We start from the raw sequence: 24,584 nt of genomic DNA, 5'->3' as shown, positions 1-24,584 counted from the left end.
AGTGTTTACTAAGCATTTATTAGCACAAAAATGTATGGAAGATTTTTCCTGTAAACCTTAATTGGTCGGCTCAGCCTTTATAAAAGACACTTTAAAAGTGCTTATACATAGATTTTTAAGAAGTTTTACTCAAAGAACACCACAGAAATATGTTAATAGACATTCCTTGAAATTTTTTTCATACACTCCCTATTTTATTTTATTTTTTTTTTTTTTTACAAACAAGCCAAACTTATCTAATGCAGCATTACTGTTCTTTGTCTATACAATTTGCATTAACTGTCTATACTGCTTTTGTCTATACTTTTTCCTTCTGTTTGCCAAAAGAAGGTAGAGGTGTTATTTCCCTCTGGGTATACCAAAAGAGGAGTTGTAACTTGTTTTTAAACAAAACAACCAAAAAAAAGTGCAGGTACAGCTTATTTAATGCAACTGTGTAGTCCAGATCTTTTCATGCACAACCCTTGAATTTATGTGAAAACTAATGATGTCTTGAAATTTAAATATACTGAAGTTTATCTTAATATTATACAACTCCTCCATGTAATCTACAGATGCGCTGAATTTAAGTGAGTAGCTTGACTCTTGAAAAAAAGCATAATTTGCTTTCCAGAAAATCGAAGTAGGTTTATTCAAAATTATGCATGTTGGTTTAATACAGCAATAAGCAATAGGGAGGTACAGTGATGTCAAAATTCTGAATGGAAATTATATTTAAAAAAATAACATTGTTTATACTCATTTATAAGCAATCATTCCTTGATAAAATGTCAGAAATGTAGACTTAGCATTTCATCCTACTTCTGACTTTATGCTCATTAGCCTGCCTCTTACAACTGTGTATTTTTTAAGCTTAGCCTCCCCATGTAGGAAATAGGCTTTTGAATTATGATCACAATTATGATGAAGCTAGGTTATACTGTAAAAAGCCTCATTACTGGCCAACTTTTAAAGGACTCCATAGTGCTGCAGGAATCAATGTGTGTATATCTGACGTTCTCTGTGAACATTGCTGATACGGGGTAATGCTCAAGAGTCCTGTGCTTTGGTCTTTGGAATAAGGTGTAAATTTGAGCATCTTTATATGAAACAATCTTAAATACTATCACCTTACTCTAGCTACAGTCCCCAAAGTGGCCATATTGAATGCTGACGTTACATACTTGTTTTGTCAACATTTATCCAAATCAAATCAAACTTTTCTTGCGCTCTTTATTAATGGCAAATACAAAAGGGGCTGCTGTGTCTTAAAAAGTAAAATGCAAGAACTTTTAATTGTACAGAAATGGACCAGTGCTTTTCATGACACTGAGTTTAATCCAGCTCTTTCAGGCATTGGTGTAGGTAAGATAACTGGAAGCAGCCAGATTTATTAGTTTGAAACCTTACACCCTGAGTGGAGATTAACGGGAGATACGTATACCTATATGTCTTTATAATGTCTTTATAATATGTTTTTAGAAGCTTGTTTACGTTACTGGTATCAGATTCTTAATCAACTCACTGAAACAGCTAAAATAATTTGATGAATTAAGAATAGCCCATTTTGGTTAGTGGTTGTTCTGTGATGGAGGACTGATACTTTTGCTTCTTGTAACCTCAACCTGAATTGTGGGTTATGCACATTTGTTTGTACCTGCTGCTTCCAAGTAAGCCATGAGTTCTGCCCACTCATTCACTTCAATGACTCTACCAGATCAAAGATAATCACTTGTGCTATTTACTGGCTACATGCAGAAACCAAAACATTTGCTCATTTTAAGGTTTGAGAAAAGAGAGCAGTTCTTTTCCCTTTCTCAGCACCAGTTCTATCCTTCCATCTTCCTCTAAATGTAAAAAGTGAGCAAAAATCAGGTATGCAAGAACGTTACAGTCACTACTATAGAAATCAGGGTAAGACTTCCTTGGACAAGACTTCCTGAAGAAAACTTTATTCGACCTTCAACTGCTGGGTAAACTCTCTTCATTCTGTCAAGGTAACGGGAAACAACTTCTACATCAGGTTCACCTAAGCAGATAAGCAAAAATAAATAAATAAATAAATAAAAATGTTAAGGTTCTCTGCAGCAGCCAAGCTCCGTACAAAACTTTAATTTACAATTGCAGTTTTAGCTCAAGTCTTAAAGCTGACAGTGTCCTGTTGTGTGTGATCCTCCTCATCAGAAGGCCTGCCGTCAGGACAACGTATGGGTGTGGAGAGTTGTTTTTTGTGCACAAATAAAATCTAAAACCACTCTCGTGGTTTGTAACCAATTTTTTGGTAATCTCACCTTTTACCAAAACAAAAACCACCTTTGCTTTGTCTGGCTTTCTTTGTTTGCTTCTCTCTGTTACAATGGTAATTTCCAATCAGATGGGGGTAGGTTGAGGTCTCCCACCAGTTTTGGGTAGAGTGCTATGGATCTGGTGGAGTTGTCATTTGCACCTTTTTCAAATTTTACTATTTTTATTTTTTAAGAAGAATCTCTAGCCTGTGTGCACACATTTTCTGGAGTGGAAGGCCCTCTTGAGTCACTGCAGCCAGCCATCTCCTCTTAACCCATTTCTGATCCATGATCGTGCAATATTTCCATCTGAAAGCTTTTATTACTTTGCCCCCTCTCATATACTGAACGATGCTACAAGAACATTTCAGGCTGTTACCTTTCACTATTCTTAATTGTTTCTATGTGAGTTTATTCCTGTGTAAACAGTTATTCTCTAAAAACCACACCACCGCTACCCCCCATTCAAGGCTGAATTTGATTGTAAACATCACTCCCACTTGTGAGAATCAAATCTAAATTAAAACATCCTGCAGAACCGAGGAATAGTCTGTAAGGAAGGTCCAAAAGGAAGTGCTTTTTGGTAGTACAAACATGCTTAACTAAATTATAATTATAATCAGTCTGGAATCGGAACATACCCAGGGTACGTTCCAGGTGATACAGACGTGCTCCTAGAAGATACTTCTATTTTTCTTTCTTTTTAATAGGGCGTTACATTTTGGTGTGTGTGTGTCTTCAGAAATAATTTTAATCTCAAAGACTTTTCAAAGTTGCCCGTTGTCCCAAAAGATGTCTATGTTAACTGTAGGAACGATGAATTTCTAATAGTTTATATGCTACTGTAAAGGATGTTCAAATAACGTTAGAAAACACCCCGGGGATGGGCTGCAGAACTTGTGAGAAGCCCGATGCTTTTGGAGGCATGGGGTAACACCCGCAGAACAAGCTGGTGTCTTTTCCTCCCCTCCACCTGTGTTGCTCACCTGAGCTTCATGTCCCCAAGTAGGACAAGGACAGTTCTGCCTTTGCAAATGCTTCCAGAGAGCAGAATTTGGAGATCCAACAGAAATAGCACCTTTCCTTTCGATCCATTGTTTAGTAGTCGGTACGTGTGCAAGGCAGTACGCATAATATTTAGTCTAGCGTGGTTTTTGCTTTTTCACTGATTTACCATGATCTCAGAACCACTCTCTAAGCACTGACAAGGGTTAGTTTCTTTTTGAAGCTTTCAAACTTCTTGAAGCTTTTATGATTTAACTGTGATTTTAAAAAAAAAGTTGCTAACTAAAAGCAAAACTAGCAACCCAGAGCCATCAGATTAGAAACAAATTTATCCACTAAAAGCAAAAAATCTGACACGTATATAGGAAGATCTTTTAGCTTTCAGGAATTGTCTGCTACCTTCTTAGAGCCTGTGCTTACCTTTCTCGTATGCCAGATGTTTCTCTTTGAGCATGTGGTAGCCATCTCCACCGAAGAGCATGTAGGACGGCAGAGTCACGTTGTATATTTCATCCATCTGCAGTGGGACGTAGGCTGGGACTCTGCAGGCCGTACAAAGCACTTCTATACTAATAACTCTGTTTCCTGGGTCTCTGGAGAGATCGTAGACTACGTGGATGCCTACAAAAAGAATAGGTGTTTGAGTACCGCTTCCTGCAGTGCCTCTCAAACACAAGGGGCTAGAAGCAGCACCCTCCATCGTTTTTAGGATTCTTTACATCAGCTTCTGTGACTGAGGTTATATTGTTCTGAGGGATACTGATAATGCTGTGTTTTCTTAGCACGCAAATCAAGTTTTATCCAAGCAAACCCACAACTTTAGAGAATTGCTGGAGTACTGCCCTGCCTTGGTTACTTGTTTGATCACCTGCTGGCTTCTTGTCACCTTTTTCACAGAAACAAATTGGGTTAGGATACTGCAAGATAAAAATACTTTCCCTGAATGCTCTCAGCATGCGCCTTTTCTTTCCATGCTCTTGTTGGTTGAGATGACTTTTAAAGTCAGCCAGCCTATTATGGATAATAAGCACTGTGCTGAAGGAAAGAAAGCTAAGCCAGGACTGAATGTTGTGGCTTCTACTTGCTGTAGAAGAATGAAGATTTCTCATTGTGAACCTTCCTCGTTAAAAGCCTGGGCAGGGCTAGGCCCCGGGAACAGCACTGCCAAGAATTCGCTGCTCAGGAAGCCACTAAAGCTAGCCCCAAGCACAGTGTCTCTTCCAACTTTGGCTCTCCTCCTCTGCATCTTCTGTCCTGAACCCTTTCCAGAGCTACTAGGTGTCTTTTCTGCTTGCTTTCTTTCTACGAGAAGGCAGTGGAAGGGCTGCTGCCGCTGTTTTATCCTAACAGTAACTCGCTGCTGCATGTGAGATGTGGGCCGTGCCCTTGGCACGTGGGGTTCTGGATCTTGCAGGGAATAACGTGTCCCCATCACCAGCCTACATGGGGAGAGGCATGGATGGGGACATCACTCAGCCCCTGCCCGTGGAGCCTAGCTTTTCTGCTAGGTAAACAAAGGAACCCGCACAGCATCACAGGGAGAGCAGGAATAAACATGATCGTAGCCTAGCACACATCTGGATAAGTATCTGGGGAGCTGTGATTCAAGAAAAGTGTATGTTTTTAATATTAACTGTTCATCCCTAAACTATTTAGAAATTCACTGGAGCAATTCCATAGCCCGCTCGGACTAACTCTGAACACATCTCCAGCCGTTAGGCAATGGCACAAACTGATTTTGATAAACTGGAAATTGGCAACAACGTGGCAGGGAAGCCTGGTCTGGGTTTTCATGCAAGCTTTCAGCGAAGAACTGAAAACAGGAGCTTGCCGCAGCGATAACTTACAGCTCTACTTGACCATCTCTTCCTGTAGATAATTAAACTGCTGCCAGTTATGGGTTACTGAAACAACTGGGAATCCCATCGCTGCCTGTGCGCTGTGGGGGCTCCCGTGGCTCAGCAAAAACATATTCAGTATAAATAGTGTCAGTTAGCTGGCACACGTAAGGCACGGAGCTGGGATGTGTTGCCAGCTTGCTTTCCATTCTTAAGGAGGCAACGCAATGCCTTCCAGGTGTCATGCAAGCAAGGCCCAAGGAGGGGTCGGCTGTTTTGGAAAACCAAGAGGAGGAAGGAAGACAGCATACCTCCAACCTGCAGCAGCTCTCCTGTTCCTTTCCCGTACCTGTGCACACTGTGCTCAAAAGCTTCTTTCAGCGTGGAGCCTTTCAGCTTCACCAAATCGAAACGACCTCCAAATGGCAAAACAGAGAGCAAATCTTCCATAGTAATGCTACCTGGGGGAATGAGACTTTATTTACATCCACTAAAAAAAAAAAAAAATCTCAGTACTATTTTAGGACTGTTTAGCAGTATGTTTTTGACAAGGAAAATGGCAAATACAGTGTGAGAAATTGAGGTGCAGGTGAGGATCACGTGTATTGTCCCGATCAATGAACCTTTGTCATTGTCATCCAGCTGAACGAGACAAGTAAATCTGAGTGTGATGTAACTGCATATATTGTGTACAATATTGTGTTCAAATACCTCTACTAAAACAGATTACAAACCATCAACCTAATATGAAGAAAACCAGAAATTCATACTTCAAGTCAGGCAATTTCTCCAATCGCTTAAGACTTACTCGAGTAGTCCTAGAGAAGGATTTAGCTAAAATGAAAAAAAAAAAAAGTGTTTTTTTTTTTTTTTTTTTTTAGTTTTCATTTATCTGATATCAGGAAAATAAGAACTGTAAAGAAAACCTTAGCATTCAAAAGACAAACTAATTCACGTATTCTGTGGCAGACTGCAGAAAGCTTCCAGCCACTGTAGCATATGCCGCCCTATGGTAGGAGGTAAAGAGCAGCCACCGTTTTTCTTTGTTCCACAACAGCAAGGAGAGAGAACAAAATGTTAAAAAGCATCATGTACAAACAACATTAAAAACTTCCACGAATGTCAGCCTGAGTGCAGTTGCGCTCTTATGATGGATAACTATTTCGGAGAGTTTGAAACAGCTGCCAAACACTATGCAAATCCCATCAGGACAAGCCCATACCTAACGCTGCATTCAGGCTTGCACAATAACTTGATTGCTCCTTCTTGATAGAGTTGTCATTCAGCACACAGCTTTACGTACCATTAGCTCTCTGTTCATCAATGGACGACCGAATCCCACCTCCATTCAGGATGCACATCGAGACATGGTTCCACGACTTTCTATCCGGATGTCTGACGTTCTCATAAAGCTGCCAAAGGAAAGTGTTTAAATTGATTTTTTAACCTTCACTTAGTCTAGGCTGCAGAAATTTACACACAATACTGAGACTGAGACTGATACAAAAAAATAAAAATTAAAATATGGTTTTTTTTTAACTTTTCAGAAGAAAAATTTTTGTCTTTTCCTGTAGAGAACTCTCAAACTTTCCCATAGTGTCTGTGTATATGACGTTATCAGGGCAGGCCAGCTGAGAAAAGGATTGGTCTTTACTATTTGGAATGCTCTTGGCAAACTAGAAAGATGTTAGGGAGTGGAGGAATATCAGACAGGCATACTAGGTCAGACCCCAATCTGCTTTGTGCAGGATCGTGTCTCCAACAGTGTCCCAACTCTGACAAAAGCAAAATGCAAGGACAAAATAATATTTGCTTGAGACATGCTAAATAGTAAAGAAAATGGAGATGAGGGATTTATTCAGTCACATAAAGATGATGAGCCTACAGTGTCAACCCACTGAAATAACTGAGTAGAACAGGAAAGGGTTCAGAGTAAGGAAATAAGGATAATGGAAGGGATGGGCTCGTTTCCATACAGGAATGGCTGTGGTTATGACTTGTCAGTCTCACAAAGAGAAAACTACAGGAGGGGCATGACAGAAGCCAATAAAAATCAGGAAGAGCAAGTGGAAGTTGGATAGGAGTCCGTGTGTTTCCCCATCTCAAGAATAAAAAGAAAAGTAAATCTAGAAAAGATGCAGAGAGGGGTGACAAGGATGGTCAAAGACACCAGGAAGCATCTGATCATAGCACGCTGATGTAGGGTAGGTCTCTGTTCTGGTAAAGAGTGGATGGAAGGAAAATATTTGATGCCTATGAAGTCATGAGTGGTGGGCACAGCAGGATGCAAACTGAAGAACGAGCATGGACCCTGCTCCAGTTCAGCCCCTTTTCCCTTGCACCCCTAGGCTAAGAGTTTGCAGCCTCTAACTTGCAGGTGCATAAATCCTTTGTATGTCCAGCTTAGTGCTCACTGGTGTTCCCTGAGGCCAGATCCATTCTCGAGTTTGTAATTCTTGTCTAATGAATGGATTATCTTTTTTCTGTTTGCTGATTTTTCAGTCTGAACTATACCCTCTAATTTAGCGATAGTCCTGGAACAGACATCAGGATTACAAATTGTAATTCCTCGGTACCCCACAAAAACATGCTTACAATGTGCTCCTACACTCACTACTCTCCAGCCCTGAGCACGGAGGCAGTTTGGGAACAAAAGCTTGCACACTGCAGTTAACAAGTCAGCAGTTTCTCATCTGAGTTCCTTTAAATTCCTTTGTAAATGCCATCTGCTCCTGTCAACCTGTTATCCTGAGGTTTTGGGCTCCTGTTGGAGAAGCTCCACTGAACATGGACACCTCTGTTTTGACTCAGCACAATTGTTCCATCAACTTTTCTCATTTCTCAATCTCCAGATTTCCACGCACAGCTCTAAATATTCAAGCCCATGGTACAGAAAGGTCTGTTTGTTTCCTTAATACCCCTGAATGCACAGCACCAGACAGGAAAGCAAGCTTATAACTGGTATGGCAAAGAACATAAAGGGTGATCCGTGTGGGTTTACGATGAATGCAGATGGTTGGCTACGGATACCTACCTCACCAAAGTAGAGTTTGACAGCCCAAGGCAAAATGTGTATCAAGAAAATCTACAGGCTTATGAAGGACAACAAAGTGACTTTCTTTAAATGTAAAAAATGAGGAAATATATGATTTTTTTTCTTTTTTTTTCTTTTCTTTTCTTTCTTTTTTTTTTTTTTTTTTTTCATACCCAAATATATGTACAAGAGTGGCTAGCAGGACGAAAAAGCAAGGCGGTGCCATTTTAGCAGAACTGAATGCAGAATTCCCAGATCTTAACCTAATCTGGAAATTAGTCCACGAACTAAGAATTATCATGAGGATTACAAGAAAAGCAGTAACATGGACTGGGTAAACCATGGTTCATCCTCCTCTCTCCTCTGGTCTCCACGTGGGGTCCATCAGACCAGGGCCACCAGCCAGGTCCCATCTCACCACCCTGGCCAGGAGCAGGGCAACTGGGGACACTGGGGCAGCCCCAGACACCCAGCACCTCCCTGGGGATGGGCAGGGCTGTGGGGAGCTGGCGACCAGTCCTGGGGCTGAGGTGGGGTCCTGGGGCAGGTGGGCAGGGACAGAGAGGGCTGGAGGTGCCCTCAGGCCCTGACAATACCCTAAGATCTTCCAGCCCCTGGGTCCTGGCTCTGTTTCATGACAAGTCCATAGAAGGGCACTGCCAGCACTGGCTGAGACAAACGCGTTGGGCACGCTCACTTGTCAGAGCGAGAAGCGGGGCAGCAGCATCACGGGTGACAGAGCTTACAACTGCAGCCTCAGCACCTGCAGGAGCCAGCTGTGAGCAAGCAGTTCTCTGTACGAGGATCTATGCAGAGAATAAACTGCTCCTCACTCTAGGAAGGGAGATTTGCTGTAGCCCTGCTCCTGCGAGGCCTTTCTAAGGAATCACAAGACGTTACAGTGATGGAAAGCAGCAAAGAGCCTACACAGAGACAGTTCAGAGCCTGGGAGCCCTTCATCTGCTGGCTCTCGAGTAATTACATGGATATGATTGCCACCTGTGGTGGCAACTCCTTACCACAGCATCACAGAGCAGGTTGCCCATGTTGCATTCCTGGAAGCGACACGCTTGGCTCGTCCCGTTCAGGTAAACACTGGTTTTTCCAATCTCCTGAGAGTAATTCCCCAGGTTTTTCCTCCATTTTTCCACTTCTTCTTTAATGTGCTCATCTATAAAAAGGAGGATAAAAGTGTAAAACAAGCAGCGTGGTTATTTTTAATGTGCAAAGCTTAGGAAAAAAGCATGCTCGTTATGCTTCTAAAATGTCACACTTTCCCGAAGGGCTTTTCCAGCAAGCTGGCATCTACTCTTGCTTTAAACAAAGCTTAGAGAGGGAGCCAGCGGAACCACACAATCCACTGAAAATAAACTATTCCCTTGCCACAGCAAAGCTATCTTTCTCTTACTCTTAAACATATTTTTGCCCAGTCCTGTTGTAATCTCTGATAGTTGGGGGTTTCTAGCCTCTGCCTTGGTAGATGACAGCTACTGTACAAGAATTTTTAAAATATAAGTGAGCCTGGTCTTTATTTGGCATCATCCCTCTTTTTTTTTTCCCCTTCTAAATATAGCCTCCTACCCTTTAACACAGTACAAAAAGGAATACTAGCTCAAATATCAATGCCAAGGGAAAAAAAAAGCACATTATAAGAATTAATTCTATATGTGCATCTGTGCAAATCTAGTTGAAAATAAACAGATACAAAGATACTTGCATATGCGGACGGATCATGTCTCTACTGCTTTATATCAGCTGTTACTTTTAAGCAATCTGCCATGTAACTTTGTCAGCAACAGCAGCATGTATAATGGTATAATGTTGTGTTCAAATATTACATTTATAAAACCAGAGCACCTATATAGCTGAATTTTTGCTCTTACTCATATCAGAGTGCAAAGTCTCTTATAATTGTCTCATTAAATTAATATATCACTGAGAATAACGTATGATAGCTCTGAAAACATATTTTTTAAAAGATTTATTTTATTAACACTCTGGTAGAATCCAGAAAACCTGGTGAAAGATCAGAGCTTCATACAGCAAACACGGGTGAAGAAACAGAGAACAGAGCATCAGGCATGGGCAATTGCAGAGCAGACAAGTATGTGACGCAGCCTGGGCAGAGTTATGGACAGAAAGCAGCAGAGGGACTCTCCTTCCAGCTCAAGTGTTCCAGACCTTAAACATGGAGCACCCTCAGCACTGACAACAGGAAGATGTGGGCTTTGTACATTGTATTTGCATGTTGTCAGAGTATTCTTTTTTTTTTTTTTAATACTTCAGCATTTGTCTCCTGTCCTGAACTCTGTTCTGAAGAACCCAGTCATCGTAATATTTAAAATCCTAATTACAGGGATGCCCATCATGGGTCTTGCTGAATGGTAAGGTAATGTATCACCGGACTTCCCACAAAAGGACTATCAATGATTTCCAGCAAGCAAAGACATACACTGCATTTGTGCATATTCCAAGACCTTTATATCTCACTGTTTAGAAGAGGAAATATGTAAGACAATGAGTACAACAGTTACACAACCTGAAACTTGCACCAAAGTCAGCTGCAAGTGCAGGAAGCAAGCCGAATTCTTCCACAACGTTGCACTGTGTGTGTATTTAACACAACAGCACTTGAACTGGGGTAGAGGGCTGCAGGCAGATTCAAGTTTTTAATTCACATACCTTCAGGAACACTGCTGTCCAGCAGAATAGGGTTTCCAACTGCTTCGACCACATTTCCTTTCTCGTCGAATGTAACGTTTAAGCGACCGAGATATTTTCCGTAAGCGTAAGCTTGTACGACTGGCACCTTCCTCCCATCATCTGAGTCAACCATGAATGGATAGGGGCCATCCGGCTGTTCGGTAGAGGGTGGGGTGCCTGCACGAGACAGCCATGTAAAGAGGGTCTTCAGCTTGTGTGACCTTCAAGGAATTTTTAGAATGACAATTCAAATGCCTTTCATCCTTAAAAAAAAATAGATGACCAGGATATTAAGCAGAACCAGCTACGACCGTATGAGAGGACAAGCACACATTTAATTGTCTTGTTATGTTAATTCATAAGAGAGGACGTTGTTTTCAGGACTCGAGCTCCAATAACCACCACAGTGTTTTTTAAGTTGTGACAGCACACTCCTCCATGACATCATGTCACAATAGCAACAAAGGGACTTTTCATCCTGATTATCCCAATCTAAACCTCTAAGTAGCGCACACATACAAGCCTCTGGCTGAAAAGCCCTCACACTACTTTATTGTGTATCAGCTAGAAAACAAGAATGTTAGTAAAACGTAGGGAAAAAAAAGTGTGAACTTTTTTTTTTTTTGATAACATGCAGTAAGAATATTTACAGACAGTTCTGTAAATTTTTATGTACACCCAGATGACTTTTTAATTAATTTATTTTTTTTGCTATACCAAACTTGGTCTCCAAAATTTCAGGCAGGCTGTGAACGTTTTGCAAAAGCAAAAAAACACTTTATCAGTGTGAGAGTTAAGTAGTCATGGATTTAAAACACTTATCTACCTGCAAAGTTTGAAGAGCGATTAGATGCCGGACTTGGAAACAGATATGTTATAGCAAGACATTTCCAGAGAAGAGAGGTATTGGCTCAATCAGCATAGGCTTCCACAGGATTTAGAAACTATGCAGAGGAGGAAAGTGGCAGAGGAATCCATGCAGCTCTTGCCCCAGGGGTACAAGCCTCCTCTGTGCTCTTGATAACGTTATCTGAGAGGCATCACACCTCAGATATTCCCGTCAGCATTTCCACCCCTGTCAGTGAAAACCAAGGTCGGGCGGCTCTGAGAGGTGCTGCACGCTCCATGAGAGAGCCCCACCAAATCCTGCAGCTCTTTTCCCATTTTCCTGCCCATGGGACTGTTGCAGTCTGATGGGCAAGAGCTGGGGTGCCCGTGGGCTGGGGAGTGTGAGAGCATGTGCACAGGACGTGAACTGGGAGGAAAGCAGGAGCCTGGCTTGCACTGCTCACCGCACAGCTGGTTTCCTCTCATTTAAGGTTGTTTATGTAACATGAAATCCAGGGATGATAAGCGTGAAAAATGTTCCTTCTAGAACACTAATGCAATTCATATTTATCTCTAATCCCTTCTCGTCTCCAGCGAGAATGGCTGTAACAAATGACAAGCTGAACCAAATTCACCAGAGAACTATTTTTTTCTACTTTTACCCCAGCCAACAGAGTTGGTTTCTTGGTAGTGCCCAGACCTCTTCACTACTTGACGTTTATTTGGGGAAGAATTTAAGAAATCCTGCAACTAATGAGAACCCTGAAGGATTTATGCATGCAAACGTGACTTTGGGGTTTTGGAACTGAAAAAGGAATTGGTTTTGATCTCTTGCCCTTGTTTAGTCCTTGAATGAATGGAAACATTAGCAGGAGGAAGTTATGCTTTCTGGTCTTCATTTTAGTTTCTATCTATAGTCAGTTTCTATTAGTTTCAGTTGTGAACAGGGACATTTTGACTACTACAGCAAAGATTTGTTAGTCAGTGCGTGGATGGAGCTCGTGTCTCAAAGTGATGGTGGTGGTGGTCAAAGCACCACTGGGTGTGTCCCACAGAGGTGCCACGGGTCACAGCCTGGAATTGTGAAATGCCCAAGGGGCTGAGATCTCCAGGTTCACATCCCATCTCCACCTGTGAGAGTTCACAGGCACACCTCTTGTCATCGCAGGCGGTGCCCCACTATCAAGACTACTACAGCTGCCATTTTGAGGCACAAACTCTACAGGCATTGGCTAAATTGGCTAAAAAACTCCTCTTTGCAAAGGAGTCCATGTTCTACCATGTAAATCCACAATGAATGCACACTTCGAGTACTGTGTACATCCTTTGTTTTTCCATCTCCCAAATAGTTGAATAAAACTTCAAAAAATGCCACCAGCGGGCAGCAGGCTACAAACTGGGGGAACAAAAAAAAAAAAAAAAAAAAAAAGAGAGCAAGGTCCCTGCAGGATGCACAGGTCAGTGCTGGAACACCCTGCCACCAGGTCCTGTGAATGCCAAAAGTCTGCAAATGCTCAAGGGGAGCTGGGGCAAGTTCAGGTAAGAGAAGTTCCGGCTGGTACGAGGAAATACGAAGATGCTGTCTCTGGTTTGGGAAGCCCCTGAGCTGCAAGCTGCTGGGAGCGTATTAGAGTACGGCACCCCCACAGGCTTGCCTGTGTGTATGCTCTTCCCAAAACCATCACCACTTGGTCACTCTTGAAGACAAAGATGTTGGGATGGATGGTCCTTTCTCTGCTGTGCTTCAGCCACTTGTCTCCTGCACCCCTTCACTAGACATTTTGCAATGTCTAACTTGGAGGTGAGTAAATCCTTTGTGGCTCCAGCTTAGTGATCAAAGTTATTCCTGGAGGCCAAATCCAAGAGGTATTTTGAACCCTGTAATGTGTAACTGTAGCATGCGATGGTTTCTTTCTAGCAAATGGGATAATAATAAAAGGTGAGAGCCTGAGGGAGACAAGGTCCGCAGTAAACATGGGACAAATCTGGATGAGAAAGTGAAAGGAGGTGGGTGGGCTGAGGAGGGGATGAAAAGTGCAAACTCATATTATAAGTAGTGAAGTACCTGGGTACATGGCGCTACCCTGTTAGCGAGACACAAGTGAAATTTTGCTGAAAATTATAGAAAATTCCATTCATAATCTCAATCAGTTAATTAAGTTTCTGCTAAATTTAATGTGCTATCTTCTATGCTTTTAAAAAACACTTTTTGTTGTTGTTTTTCCACTTGTGGCACAGAGAAGGAAGCAGCACTGTAGAAGAAACGAGCTGCTGATGGCAGGCTCTGCCTAAAGTAGCAGAAGAAATTAAATCTTATTGACAATGTTCATCTCTGGAAAAACGTTTATCTCTAGGGGAGAGAAGAATAAAGTCACATGAAAAGAGGGACTGAACAAGATAGAGGAAACATGGAAAAGGTGAGAAGTACAGGCATTTCTTAATGGCAAGCCTAAGATTAATCTATGAATGCAGAATCAGACTCCACATAAGATCAATGTTAGTATCACTTCTGAAGTTTTATATGACTGATTTTCTTGGTTTTGTCACATACAAGGCTAAATGTAAACATCTTGTTTACTCTTTACTTATCTATCTAAACTTGAAACACATACTGTATGTGTGGCAATAATTTAATATTTAATATTTAACATTACCACCTGTGTCCTGCTTTGTCTAGGTCACCTTGCACATCTGCAGCAGTAAGGAACATTTCAGTGAGTTAGGGCACTTCTTGCTCACTGACTGTTTAGATAGTTTCTTCCATGGAAGTTATGGAGTGGTACCAGCTGTGAAACTGGCCCAGCACTGCCAGCAATAAACTACATCTGTGTAAGTTTTCTGAGCTTAAGGAGAAACTATCAGTTTCAGCTTTGCTTTAGAAATAACATTTCAGTAAGTAGTAAAATACCTGTATAGAGAAATGTGTTTGTATGTCCTCCAACTACAACATCCACTCCTCTCACTTTTTGGGCGATATCTTTGTCCACAGTAAAACCAGAGTGTCCTAGTGCAATGATTTTGTTCACACCCATCGCAGTAAGTTTGTTCACTTGTATTTGTAATGCTTCAATTTCATCTTCAAAGATTACGTCATTACCTTAAAAAAAAAAAAAAAAAAAAAAAAGGAAGAAGCATGAATGTATTTACAAAGTACCTTAATTACTAGTTTTTCCAACAGATACTATGTGATAGTGATATTATTTTATGTAACTAATGAAACTTTGAATAGCAGTGGCTTTCAAAAATACTTAGTTGGCTCAAGCTCCTAATCTGATCTGATGTTCTCCAGTCTCTCAAAAGTCCCTACATGCTCAGACAAATTCATTTTTTTTCCCCACTGAAATGTGTATACCTGCCTATACTAAATGTTATAACTCCGTTAAAAATAAATACAATTATGCCAATTGTGGCATCGGAAATTAAATGGCTTTTACTATTATTATGATGATGATTATGATTGTTATTAAGCTAGGAGAAAGGAGACTACGTATGTTAGTAAGTGCTTGGCTATAAACACTAGTATAGCACAATAAAGTTTTTTTCTTCCCATATTGTATTTCTTTGAGATCTTCCACCTTCTCCTGGGTTCTCTCTCTCTCTTTGTACTGTAGACTCATCTCATTTTTCCCCTCTTCTGAGGCTTTAAACATCAACTTCTTCAAAGTCCTGCACTACACTCTGAACTGCCTTTTTATACAAACTATCTCACCTAACGAACCGCTATCAGAAATACCAAATGGCAGCACAGAGCACAACTGAGCTGCTGTCCCAAAATGAGAACATAAAGAACGGAAAGTCCGGAAAGGAGAAAGCTCCTCTGGACTACAATATTGGGAAATTCACGGTCTTTCTGAAATGTTTCTGTGCCTGCTGAAGTTATTCTAACATGACAAACGGTTACAGGAACGCTAGACAAACATGCACTTTCAACCTGGCCACAGTGTTTATGGTTGCGCAAAAGGACTTCCTATGTAAGAGGCTGATTTCTTTGACCAAGATTTAAGAACAAAGTTTAAGAACATAGTCAGCAACTGTAATCGCAAACTCTCCAGTGAAGACAGCTGAAAAACTGTTCCTACTAATTCTCCGTCTACCTAATGCCTCTCCTGCCTGCGGAGTTTTTTTGATCAAACGGTTTTGAAATATGCCTTTAAAGTCAAAAGATTTACATTATTTCATAACAAAGGGAGGAGTGAAACTAATTCATGATTCAATGCAAAACGTCTCAGGAAATGAAGAGGAAACTGCCACAATGGAAGAGATAAAAGAGGGTTATATAAATTGGTTAACCACCACACCCACTGAATAGTTCTACAACTGCCAGAGGGAATCTCTGTACTGCACATTTTGGAGTAAATTGTGTAGAGCATCCCCACATTTTCTTCCTGTGGACCTCTTCTTAGGATCAAAGAGTCATAAACTAATTGAGGTTGGAAGGGACCTCCGGGGGCCATCGACTCCAAAACCCACTCGGCGCAGGAACTCAAAGCCAGATGAGGCTGCTCAGGGCCCTGTCCAAGCCAGCTGAAAATCCACAGCCTCGCTGGGCAACCTGTTTCAGGGCTTAACCGCTCTGACCGTGACAAATCTTTTCCTTACGTCCCGCCATAATTTCCTGTGGTGCTACTTGAGCCCATTGTCTTTTGTCCTTTCTCTGGGCCCTTCTCAAAAGAGTGTCTTCCTGTCTTCTCTATAAACCACTTAAGACAGTGAAAGACTGCAATTAGATTCCCTTCAGCCTTTCTTCTCCAGGCCACCAAGTTCAGCTCCTCTTTGTACATCCTTGTGGTTGACAGAAGCTGGGCCTAGGTCATGGCTCCTGGCAGAAGACAACGTGCAAGAAGCGCACCTTGAGTGTAGGCCCGTCAAGGTGCTTGTCTCACCTCCTGTGGCCACGCACACCACAGTGTGGGGATCAGTTATGAGAGCTGAGATCTCCAAAGGGTCAAACATGGACTCGCTGTGACAGCAGGCACTTCTTTGCACCTCTCCTCACCCTCAAAAAGGGATTTCTGCTTTGGGGATGCAGGGACTGCCCTCATATCCTCCCCTTGACCTAGTCATGGCTTACCACACAACTTGGTGTCTCTGCCACTGCAACACTTCATCAAACTTTGCTGAAATTGCCCAGCAGGCTCAAAAATTGTACAGCGAGGAACCACAAGAGCAATTTAATTCCTCATTTCTCTAGGAAATCAGGCAAAAAGCACCATACGGCCTAGTACTCCATTCCCCTTTTTTTCTAAAACATCTGAATTGAAATATAGGCCTTAAATAAGAGTTACCTGTTGCTTGTGACAGTATTTCACTCCTCTCTCAACTTACTAAACTGAGGTGACATCCTCTTCTCTTTCTAGCTGGAGGTAGAGTTTCAGATAAAACATCCAAACAGAGCAGGGAAAAAGAACTGGCTGCACGTTAACAATGTTACGCAAGCCAGCCACGACAAAGTGGGATAAATGGAATTTCAAGTTCCATTTTAAGAAAACTGGCCAAGTTGATATTTTTAGTAAATATTTTGCTGCCTGCAGGGCTTTAGACTAAGCTGCTTTGGGTTTCTACCTTACACAAAAAGACAGTGGACAAAATGAGATGTATTATTTCACAACACCAAACACGTACAGGGCACCTCTCAGGACAGATAAAGGTATTTGCTATTTTCGGGGTTTACAACATACTGTCAGAACAAAAGCAAGTGAGCCACTAGCATCTAATATGAGAAATATAGTCTTGGAAGGGATTGCCAGCGCAAAGCAAGTACATAGACAACTCTGTCAGTGTACCAAGGTATGAACATTTCTCACAGGACACGTGGCTGGGCATTCAGCTGAGATAGCTGTATACAGCACCACAGAGGGGAACTTTAGAGAAACTGCCAATTGGCTGTAATATATAAATTGTGCTAAGTGTTCCTCATCCCTATGGTTTCCAAACAGTAACATTAACAGTACCTTCAGCGGAGATTACTTGTTCCTTTGTAATGGGAACAGTGAGATTTAAGGACTTTTTAATTTTAGTATGTTGATAGATATTTTGCACTATGAAAAGTACAAGCTGTAATCTCATAATTGTGTTGTAGTAATTGAGACTTAACAATGGAAGAAATCACACTCTCAAAAAAATTTCCATGGAAAGTAGTCATGTAGGAATTCACGTTTCAGCAATTTCAAGCTTCCTATTTTGAAGCCTTGAAAATGCCCTAAGAGCATACAGCATGCCAAAACAATTATTGCAGAGGCTGAGCAAACTGAATCATCTGGAATAGGTGTGTAGAGATAAGCAAGGTGCTGAGCTTAAAATTCTTTGAATATCATATTCATTGGACTAAGGAATTAGGTTGAAAATTATTTTGCCACTAACCTACCTCTGCCATGATGTTATCCATCTGAAGGACTGCTGGATACTGGTGATATGCTGTCACTGAGCTACACTAACATGTCCTGAACTCACATTTTCAAAGCTTCCAAATGTTCCTCCACAACCAATGAGTAGGCAAAACAGAACGTTGTAAAAACCCTGATTGCTATAAATGGTAGCTGTTAGATTTTGCCCTGCTGTTCCGTTACACTGTGGAATAGAAGTACCCTACTTAGCTTAGGGCTGCTTTAGCTGCATATATGGAGATAACCAACCTTCCCTTCTAATAGTGTTTTTTCTAGTTGTGGCCGCTGTTAAAATGTCTCAGCATATTGAGACATTGAATATAATACTCAGATATTACTGGAAGAGTATTTAAATGCTTCAGAAGATCACTCCAACACTATCTGGATTTTGCTCTAGTATAATTATTTGCAAGAAAGTTAACCTGATGATCTTGCGGCACCAGCACAATTGTGTGGAAGAAGAGACAAGATCTACTTTATTAGCTCTTAGAGAAGAACAATGCTGGACAAAATTGGCTATACATTCATTCCTCAAACTCAGCATGATGTCAGATGACACACGCTCATGCACAGGTGAAATTCTGTTGTCTACATGAAATACCAATCAATTTTCTTTTTCACTGGAGGACAAATAAGACAAGACTCCCCAAAGCACAGCATTGTAAAATAGGAGTCAGACACAGAAGTCTGCTCTGACCTCAGACACACACTTCCTAATAGCTTAAACAAACAGGAATTAAACAGAACAGAAGGAACAGTTTTACATCATACCTCCTTTAAGTACTGAATTTTCTCAGGAACATTATACATTACTTATTTATTACTATGCATTGGAAAGAGATATAATAATATGAAGTCCTTTTTCAGTCTGGAAAATGTTTTAAATCAATGTTTAGGGCACCCCAGTTTCTTTTAAAACCTACTGCAAAAAAAAGCAGGAAAGAAAGTCTGACTTTCTCAGAGGGGCGCTGAACTGTGAGCAGGCAGTGACTCAGATCTGCTATGGTTGATTTAAATGTTTTCATTTTATTTATAATTATTTGTTTCCATTTCATTTTATTGAAAACAAAAACCCTTAAATGTTGGAATAAATAGTCAAAAACGGACAAGTCTCTTCCTCATCAACTCTAATTTTACTCATGAATGAAGCAATTGTTGTAAAAGTTGAATGGGTGTTCCTTCTGTAGTCTAAATTCTGGAAATATCCGAGAGGCCAAAAACATCTTGGGCAACTTCTGCTTCAAAAACACAGAAGCAGCTCTCCTTGCTTTTACTAGTGCTTAAGCAAGGATGCATCCATGAGCAAAATTTCAACACAGTGATGTCTTTGTTTCAACACACATCACTTTAAAGGCAAGCTGTATTCATGACTTCAAACTTATATAAATGGATAAATAGCAGAATGAATATAAATTATAAACAAAGACAACCATAACACTCCCAAAGCACCCTCTCTCTCCTCCCCAGCTTTCCCACAATCTCACTGGCCTTCTAAGAATATATTCTTAGATAATTCAGCGACGCTAGATAATTCAGTTCTGTATGAAAAAAATTGTGTCAACACATTTTTACCAGTTTAAAAATTAGGCAGTTAAAAGGCTCAATCAGACAGGGATATCCTGAGAAAACAACAAACTTTTCAACTGAAACCATTCATCATCTTTTGATTCAGAGAAGTAGGTAAGTAATACAATAGCAATAAAGGGTATAGACTTACATACTAAAGAAAACATACCTGGCTGTGAAAGAAAGGAAGTTTCCTTTGTTGTATAGCCAACGATGCCTATTTTTTCGGAGCCAATATGTATAATTTTATAAGGATAAACATATTTCATCATTTCATTTCCTAATGGGCTGTTTCCCTTAATGTTTGCGCTCAGGATTGTAAAATTAGCGTTTCGAAGTAGGGGATCCAATAATCCACTCACACCTTCATCAAACTCATGGTTGCCCAAAGCCTGTGGAAAAGCAAGAAGAAAATCTAAGACCCGACATCCAATACTCAATATAAATACTGTCATCTCCCCTCTTGTAGTTTAAAGCCGTTCCCCCTTGTCCTGTCGTTATCTGCCGGTGTAAAAAGTTGCTCTCCAAGAACACCGTAGCTTGTTAATAAAAGCACATTCCTGTTTCTGACAAACACAGAAATGTTACTCTTTTTTTTTTTTTTTTTTTTTTAAAGTTTTTTGCTTTTCAGATGCTCTTACGTCAATGCAGATGTGAAAGTCAGAATGTAAAACCTATCTAAACACGGGTCTGCATTCATACACCAAATTAGAACCCAGCGGTTTTTCATCCTGCAACTGCAAGAGGGAGGCTTAACAATAACCATCAAGGAAAACATGCATTTTGTGCATGGAAAACACATTGTTAAAAAAAAATAGAAAAAGAAAAAAAAGGTAAGTGCTACATGCCAATGACAATATATTTTATCTCTAAATAAAACATGTATTTTAAGAGCTTGTGCTTGGAGCACAGTTTATATTTACGCTAACATTTAGCAAGAGTTTGTGTGCTCTACCACAACAGGAAAATGTAATTTTCCAGCTATTATCCATATGCAGAAGCTCTAACATGCAGAAGAAGATCCAATATCAGGCAATGAGGGTCTCCGTAGGCGATCTGCACTAGACGTGTGTGCATACAGGTTTAGCGTCCTCAACACCGTGAAGTCTGAAGAGTATCACAGAAAATGAGCAGCCCGGTTTCTTCAGTAGCAAGATAATACTACCAAGAAGAGGATGTTCTGTTGGGTTAGGTTACTAAACAGAAAATAATGGTCTTACCTTAAAAAGGCCACAGAATCGCTCATCCCCACCCTGTTTTCGTGCTCAGCCCAAGTTGCCGCATGCCTGTGCCTGCAAGTTTGGCAACAGCCAGCAAATCCCTGCAGAGAGCAGCTGTGCAGAAGCTCAACACACGCAAGAGCCTTGTAGCACATTTTGGGGTGAGGAAAGAAAAGGCTTTCTCTATGGAAATGTGGTCATGGAGTAAGTTGGCACACGTAACAATTTCCAGGTGGGAACTGGAGCAGAGCACGAAAGGGGTGGTAAAGTCAATTAGCCAGCTCTTCTAAACAAAAGCTTGCTTGTAATTTCATCCCGAAGATTAAGTTGGGAAAGCTGTATTCATCACCTAAGAAGACTGATATACCTCTCTGCTCTACTTAGACACACCAATCCATGTGGTTGTTCCAGTTTTGAGTCCCCAAACAGACTACATCGCGTGGCAGCCCCGGCAGGACCCTGAAGCCACTACAAGCATGAAAGGCCAGAAGGTTTGATCACTGGTGTCTTTCTTTCAGGGGAGACAAAACCAAACCAAAACAACAACAAGAAAAACAACAACCAACCAACCAACAACCAGACGGAATAAAAAAAGGAACCAAACCCTACAGAAACTTGTTTCAATGCCCATTGATGTTCCCAAAGGCTGGCCACAGACCGATTGAGCATCTTGGTATGGTAACAGGCCGTTTTCTTTTGGCTGCTGCATATACCTTCTGTTCCTCCTAAATATATAATTACACCCTAAAACAACGGGTTGCAAATTAAGTAGGATTTTGAATTGTGTGTAACTGCCATTAGCTCATCATGGAAAAAAAAGAAACACTCTTATGAAACCTTGTTTCTCTTGGCTTTGTAGCTTGGGTTTGGATTGTTTCATGTCCATTAGGATAAAAGCTTTGATCAAAACTTTTCCCATGGTAGGGGTGGTTATAAAGTCTCTTGTTCATGAGAAATCACTGGTGTCTAATAATATTTTTGATGAGGCTTTTCCTCTGGGGAGGAGGACACGGATCATTTGGGGTTTCTTTACCCAACCACCCTTATGCACAGAGCTTCTGTGTCTCTGTATCTTCGCGATAAACCTTCACCAAATCCAAATCCGCTGGCCAACGTAAGTGTAAATCACAGCAGGGAGTAAACAGAAACATGCAGGCGCACAGCATGTGGTCATTTGATCCTCCTTTTCACAAGAAACCAGGCTAAAAATATTTCAGAAAATCACAGTACAATTTAACATGAGGATGAGAATTAGCAGTAAAACTGGAACGCTTCTCTCATCCCTCCCGTTACTGTCTTTGTTGTATTTACTGTGATGATTTTGGAGTGATTAACCCCAAAAGGCAAAGCTAGTGACAAGAAGATTTGGAAGGGGATGCCTAGCTAAACAGGAGAAAATAGGTTTGAGGGAAAAACAGGCATAAATGGGAAAAGGAGAAACCTAAAGAAGGATATTTGTCCCACTTGTGGAGCAGACCTCTGATAACATTGCCAGGCTGCTCCAGACCCTCCCATGGTTCTCCTGGCCTCATCCTGTAACAACCTCTGTGACTCATGTTCCCTCCTTCATCCTGTTTGCAATCCTACTCCAATGTTTTAGCTTCTAACCATTTCGGTAATCCCCACTGCTTCTTCTACAGCTGTGGCTTCCCAAATTCTGCTTAAAGAAACACGAGCTCATCTCTCCGCAGCACAGCTCTTACCTCGCTCCCTGTGCAAGTGGTCGACTACTTCCCCTAAGGCATTAGCATCCAGCACAAGCCTCTGGATGTCCAGTAAGGTCTGGGTTTATTTTTATTTATTTATTTTTTTTAATCTTATTATGACGAAAAAGGAAACGGGACCTCCTAGCCAAACTGCTGATGCTTCTTCCTACATAACGTATTCCTAAAGCTGGGCGCTAGCTGGACACTGATGATTTTGCCTAAAGGAATTTCTTCTTGTGATATGACCAGGAACCAAACAAGCTCCTGGCTCATCCATAAGACAGTCAAACCAGCAAATGTTAAGGCTGAGAAAGAGCAGCCAACAGCAACCGCTGGGAAGAAAGGTGAGCAAAACCATCCCGAGCTCTCTCCCTGCGCTGCAGAACCCCAGAGCACTTCCCAGCTCTCAGGAAAGGCACGTCCTGCAGGCACACATTCCTCCCCATCACCACTGGGAGGAAAACCCCTGGTGGTGTTTGTTTTAGGATTAGGACAAGGTTCATCAGGCCAAGCAAACAGAGCAGCATCCTCCCCAGAGCCGCCCCTCTGGCATGAGGTGTGTTTAGCCCAGGAGAGCGTGCTGGGACACTTTCCCTTCTGTTGCTGCTCTGGGCCAGAGGGAAGAAGTGGCTGAAACCATTTTTGCTGGGAAAGGAAAGCTCAGTCCTTTCCTGAGAAAGCAAAAAGATAAAGACAGAGGACGCGATACGCCCAGAACAAGATTTTTCCCTCAAGCTGCCAGCCTGGATGAAATAAATACGCAGTCCTCCTTTCTGGGGTTGTACACAAGCAAAATAAGCCACAGTAATCCTTTATACAGGAATAGGCTGAGAAGCAGAGAGAAAAGACCTAAGCATCCCCCAGCCTCATCCCAAATCCCTCAGTCTTCCTCTCAGCACTCGGTAGAGCATAAGAGGCAGCGTGAGGGCACAGCTCCCTCTGAAGCACTCTGCTATAGTCACCGAGCGGCTCACACCACTACTGCAGCCACCCACAGCCACCTCACGCCCAGACCCTCACATCTCCAAGCCTGCTGGCACCGGCCTCAAGCAGGTTAAAACCCCAAACCCTATTGGAACAGCACCACCACCGCGTGCCTCTTGACCCTTCCCATGGGATTGAAGCCAGGTGAGCTGCCAGCCGCGAGCCCCCCAGCACGGCTTTGACCCCTTGGCAGGGCTTTGACCCCTTGGCATGGCTGTGACCCCTCTGCTGCAATCCAGGCTCCTCTCACCCCCTGGACACCCCAGGGGCGAGGAAAGCCGCCCCCCATCACCCCAAGGAGCGGGATAGCCCCCCTCTCCCCTCCACCCCTCTTTACCATGGCGTCGTAGCGCAGCAGGTTCATGAAGTGGACGGCCTCCTGGCCCTTGTAGCGGGAGAACCAGACGGTGCCCTGGTACTGATCCCCGGCGTCCAGCAGCAGCACCGCGCCTCCCCCCCGGGCCGCCCGCTCGGCCGCCACCCGCGCCGCCCGCCGCGCCACGCCGCCCTCCGCGCAGCCCCGCGGGGCCCCCGCGCAGCCCCGCGCCTCCACCCGCGCGTGGACGTCGTTGGTGTGCAGCACCGTCAGCCGCAGCCGAGCCGCCGCCGCCGGGCAGAGGGGCAGGGACAGGCACAGGGACAGCCACAGCGCGGCCACCCGCCGCCACATCCCTCCCCGCTGTCCCCTCGCTCCACCCCCGCGGTCCCTTCTCGCTGCCCCCCGGTGCGCCCCGGTGCGCCCCAATGCGCCCCGGTGCGCCCCGGTGCGCCCCGCCCGGAGCTCGCGAAGTGGTGGCACGGGAAGGCGAAAAGGCAGCCGGCAGCGAGGGGACAAACTCCAGGGAGGCTCCTCGGCGAGTGGCTGGGCTGCTGGAAGGGCTTTCTCAACCTTTCGCGGTGGCTCGCAGCGTCCCACCCAGCCTTTCCCCTCCTCCTCTTTTCTCCGGCGGTGCTGGAAATAAAAGAGCGAGCGGCTGCCGCAGCCCTCGGGATGGCTTACGCGGCTCGAAGTGCTGCTTTAATTAGGGTTTTAGTGTTTGCAGCTCGTGGATC

The 24,584-nt window shown here is 42.6% G+C and overlaps 1 protein-coding gene across 1 annotated transcript; it reads right to left on the bottom strand.

The window, feature by feature from the left end:
• Positions 1-418: 418 nt before the first annotated feature.
• Positions 419-24,201, bottom strand: NT5E (5'-nucleotidase ecto). Its single transcript, XM_032183895.1, has 9 exons — positions 23,869-24,201; positions 19,791-20,013; positions 14,581-14,769; positions 10,824-11,021; positions 9,161-9,312; positions 6,411-6,519; positions 5,419-5,568; positions 3,690-3,890; positions 419-2,008 (listed from the first exon to the last, which is right to left on the bottom strand). The coding sequence occupies exons 1-9, from the start codon at positions 24,199-24,201 to the stop codon at positions 1,851-1,853; spliced, it is 1,713 nt and encodes a 570-aa protein (XP_032039786.1). The 3' UTR covers positions 419-1,850.
• Between the last annotated feature and the right edge of the window lie 383 nt (positions 24,202-24,584).

This window comes from Aythya fuligula, chromosome 3, assembly GCF_009819795.1.
Source record: "Aythya fuligula isolate bAytFul2 chromosome 3, bAytFul2.pri, whole genome shotgun sequence".
In the NCBI taxonomy this organism is placed as follows: Eukaryota; Metazoa; Chordata; class Aves; order Anseriformes; family Anatidae; genus Aythya; species Aythya fuligula.
This window is presented reverse-complemented; position numbering and strand designations above follow the sequence as displayed.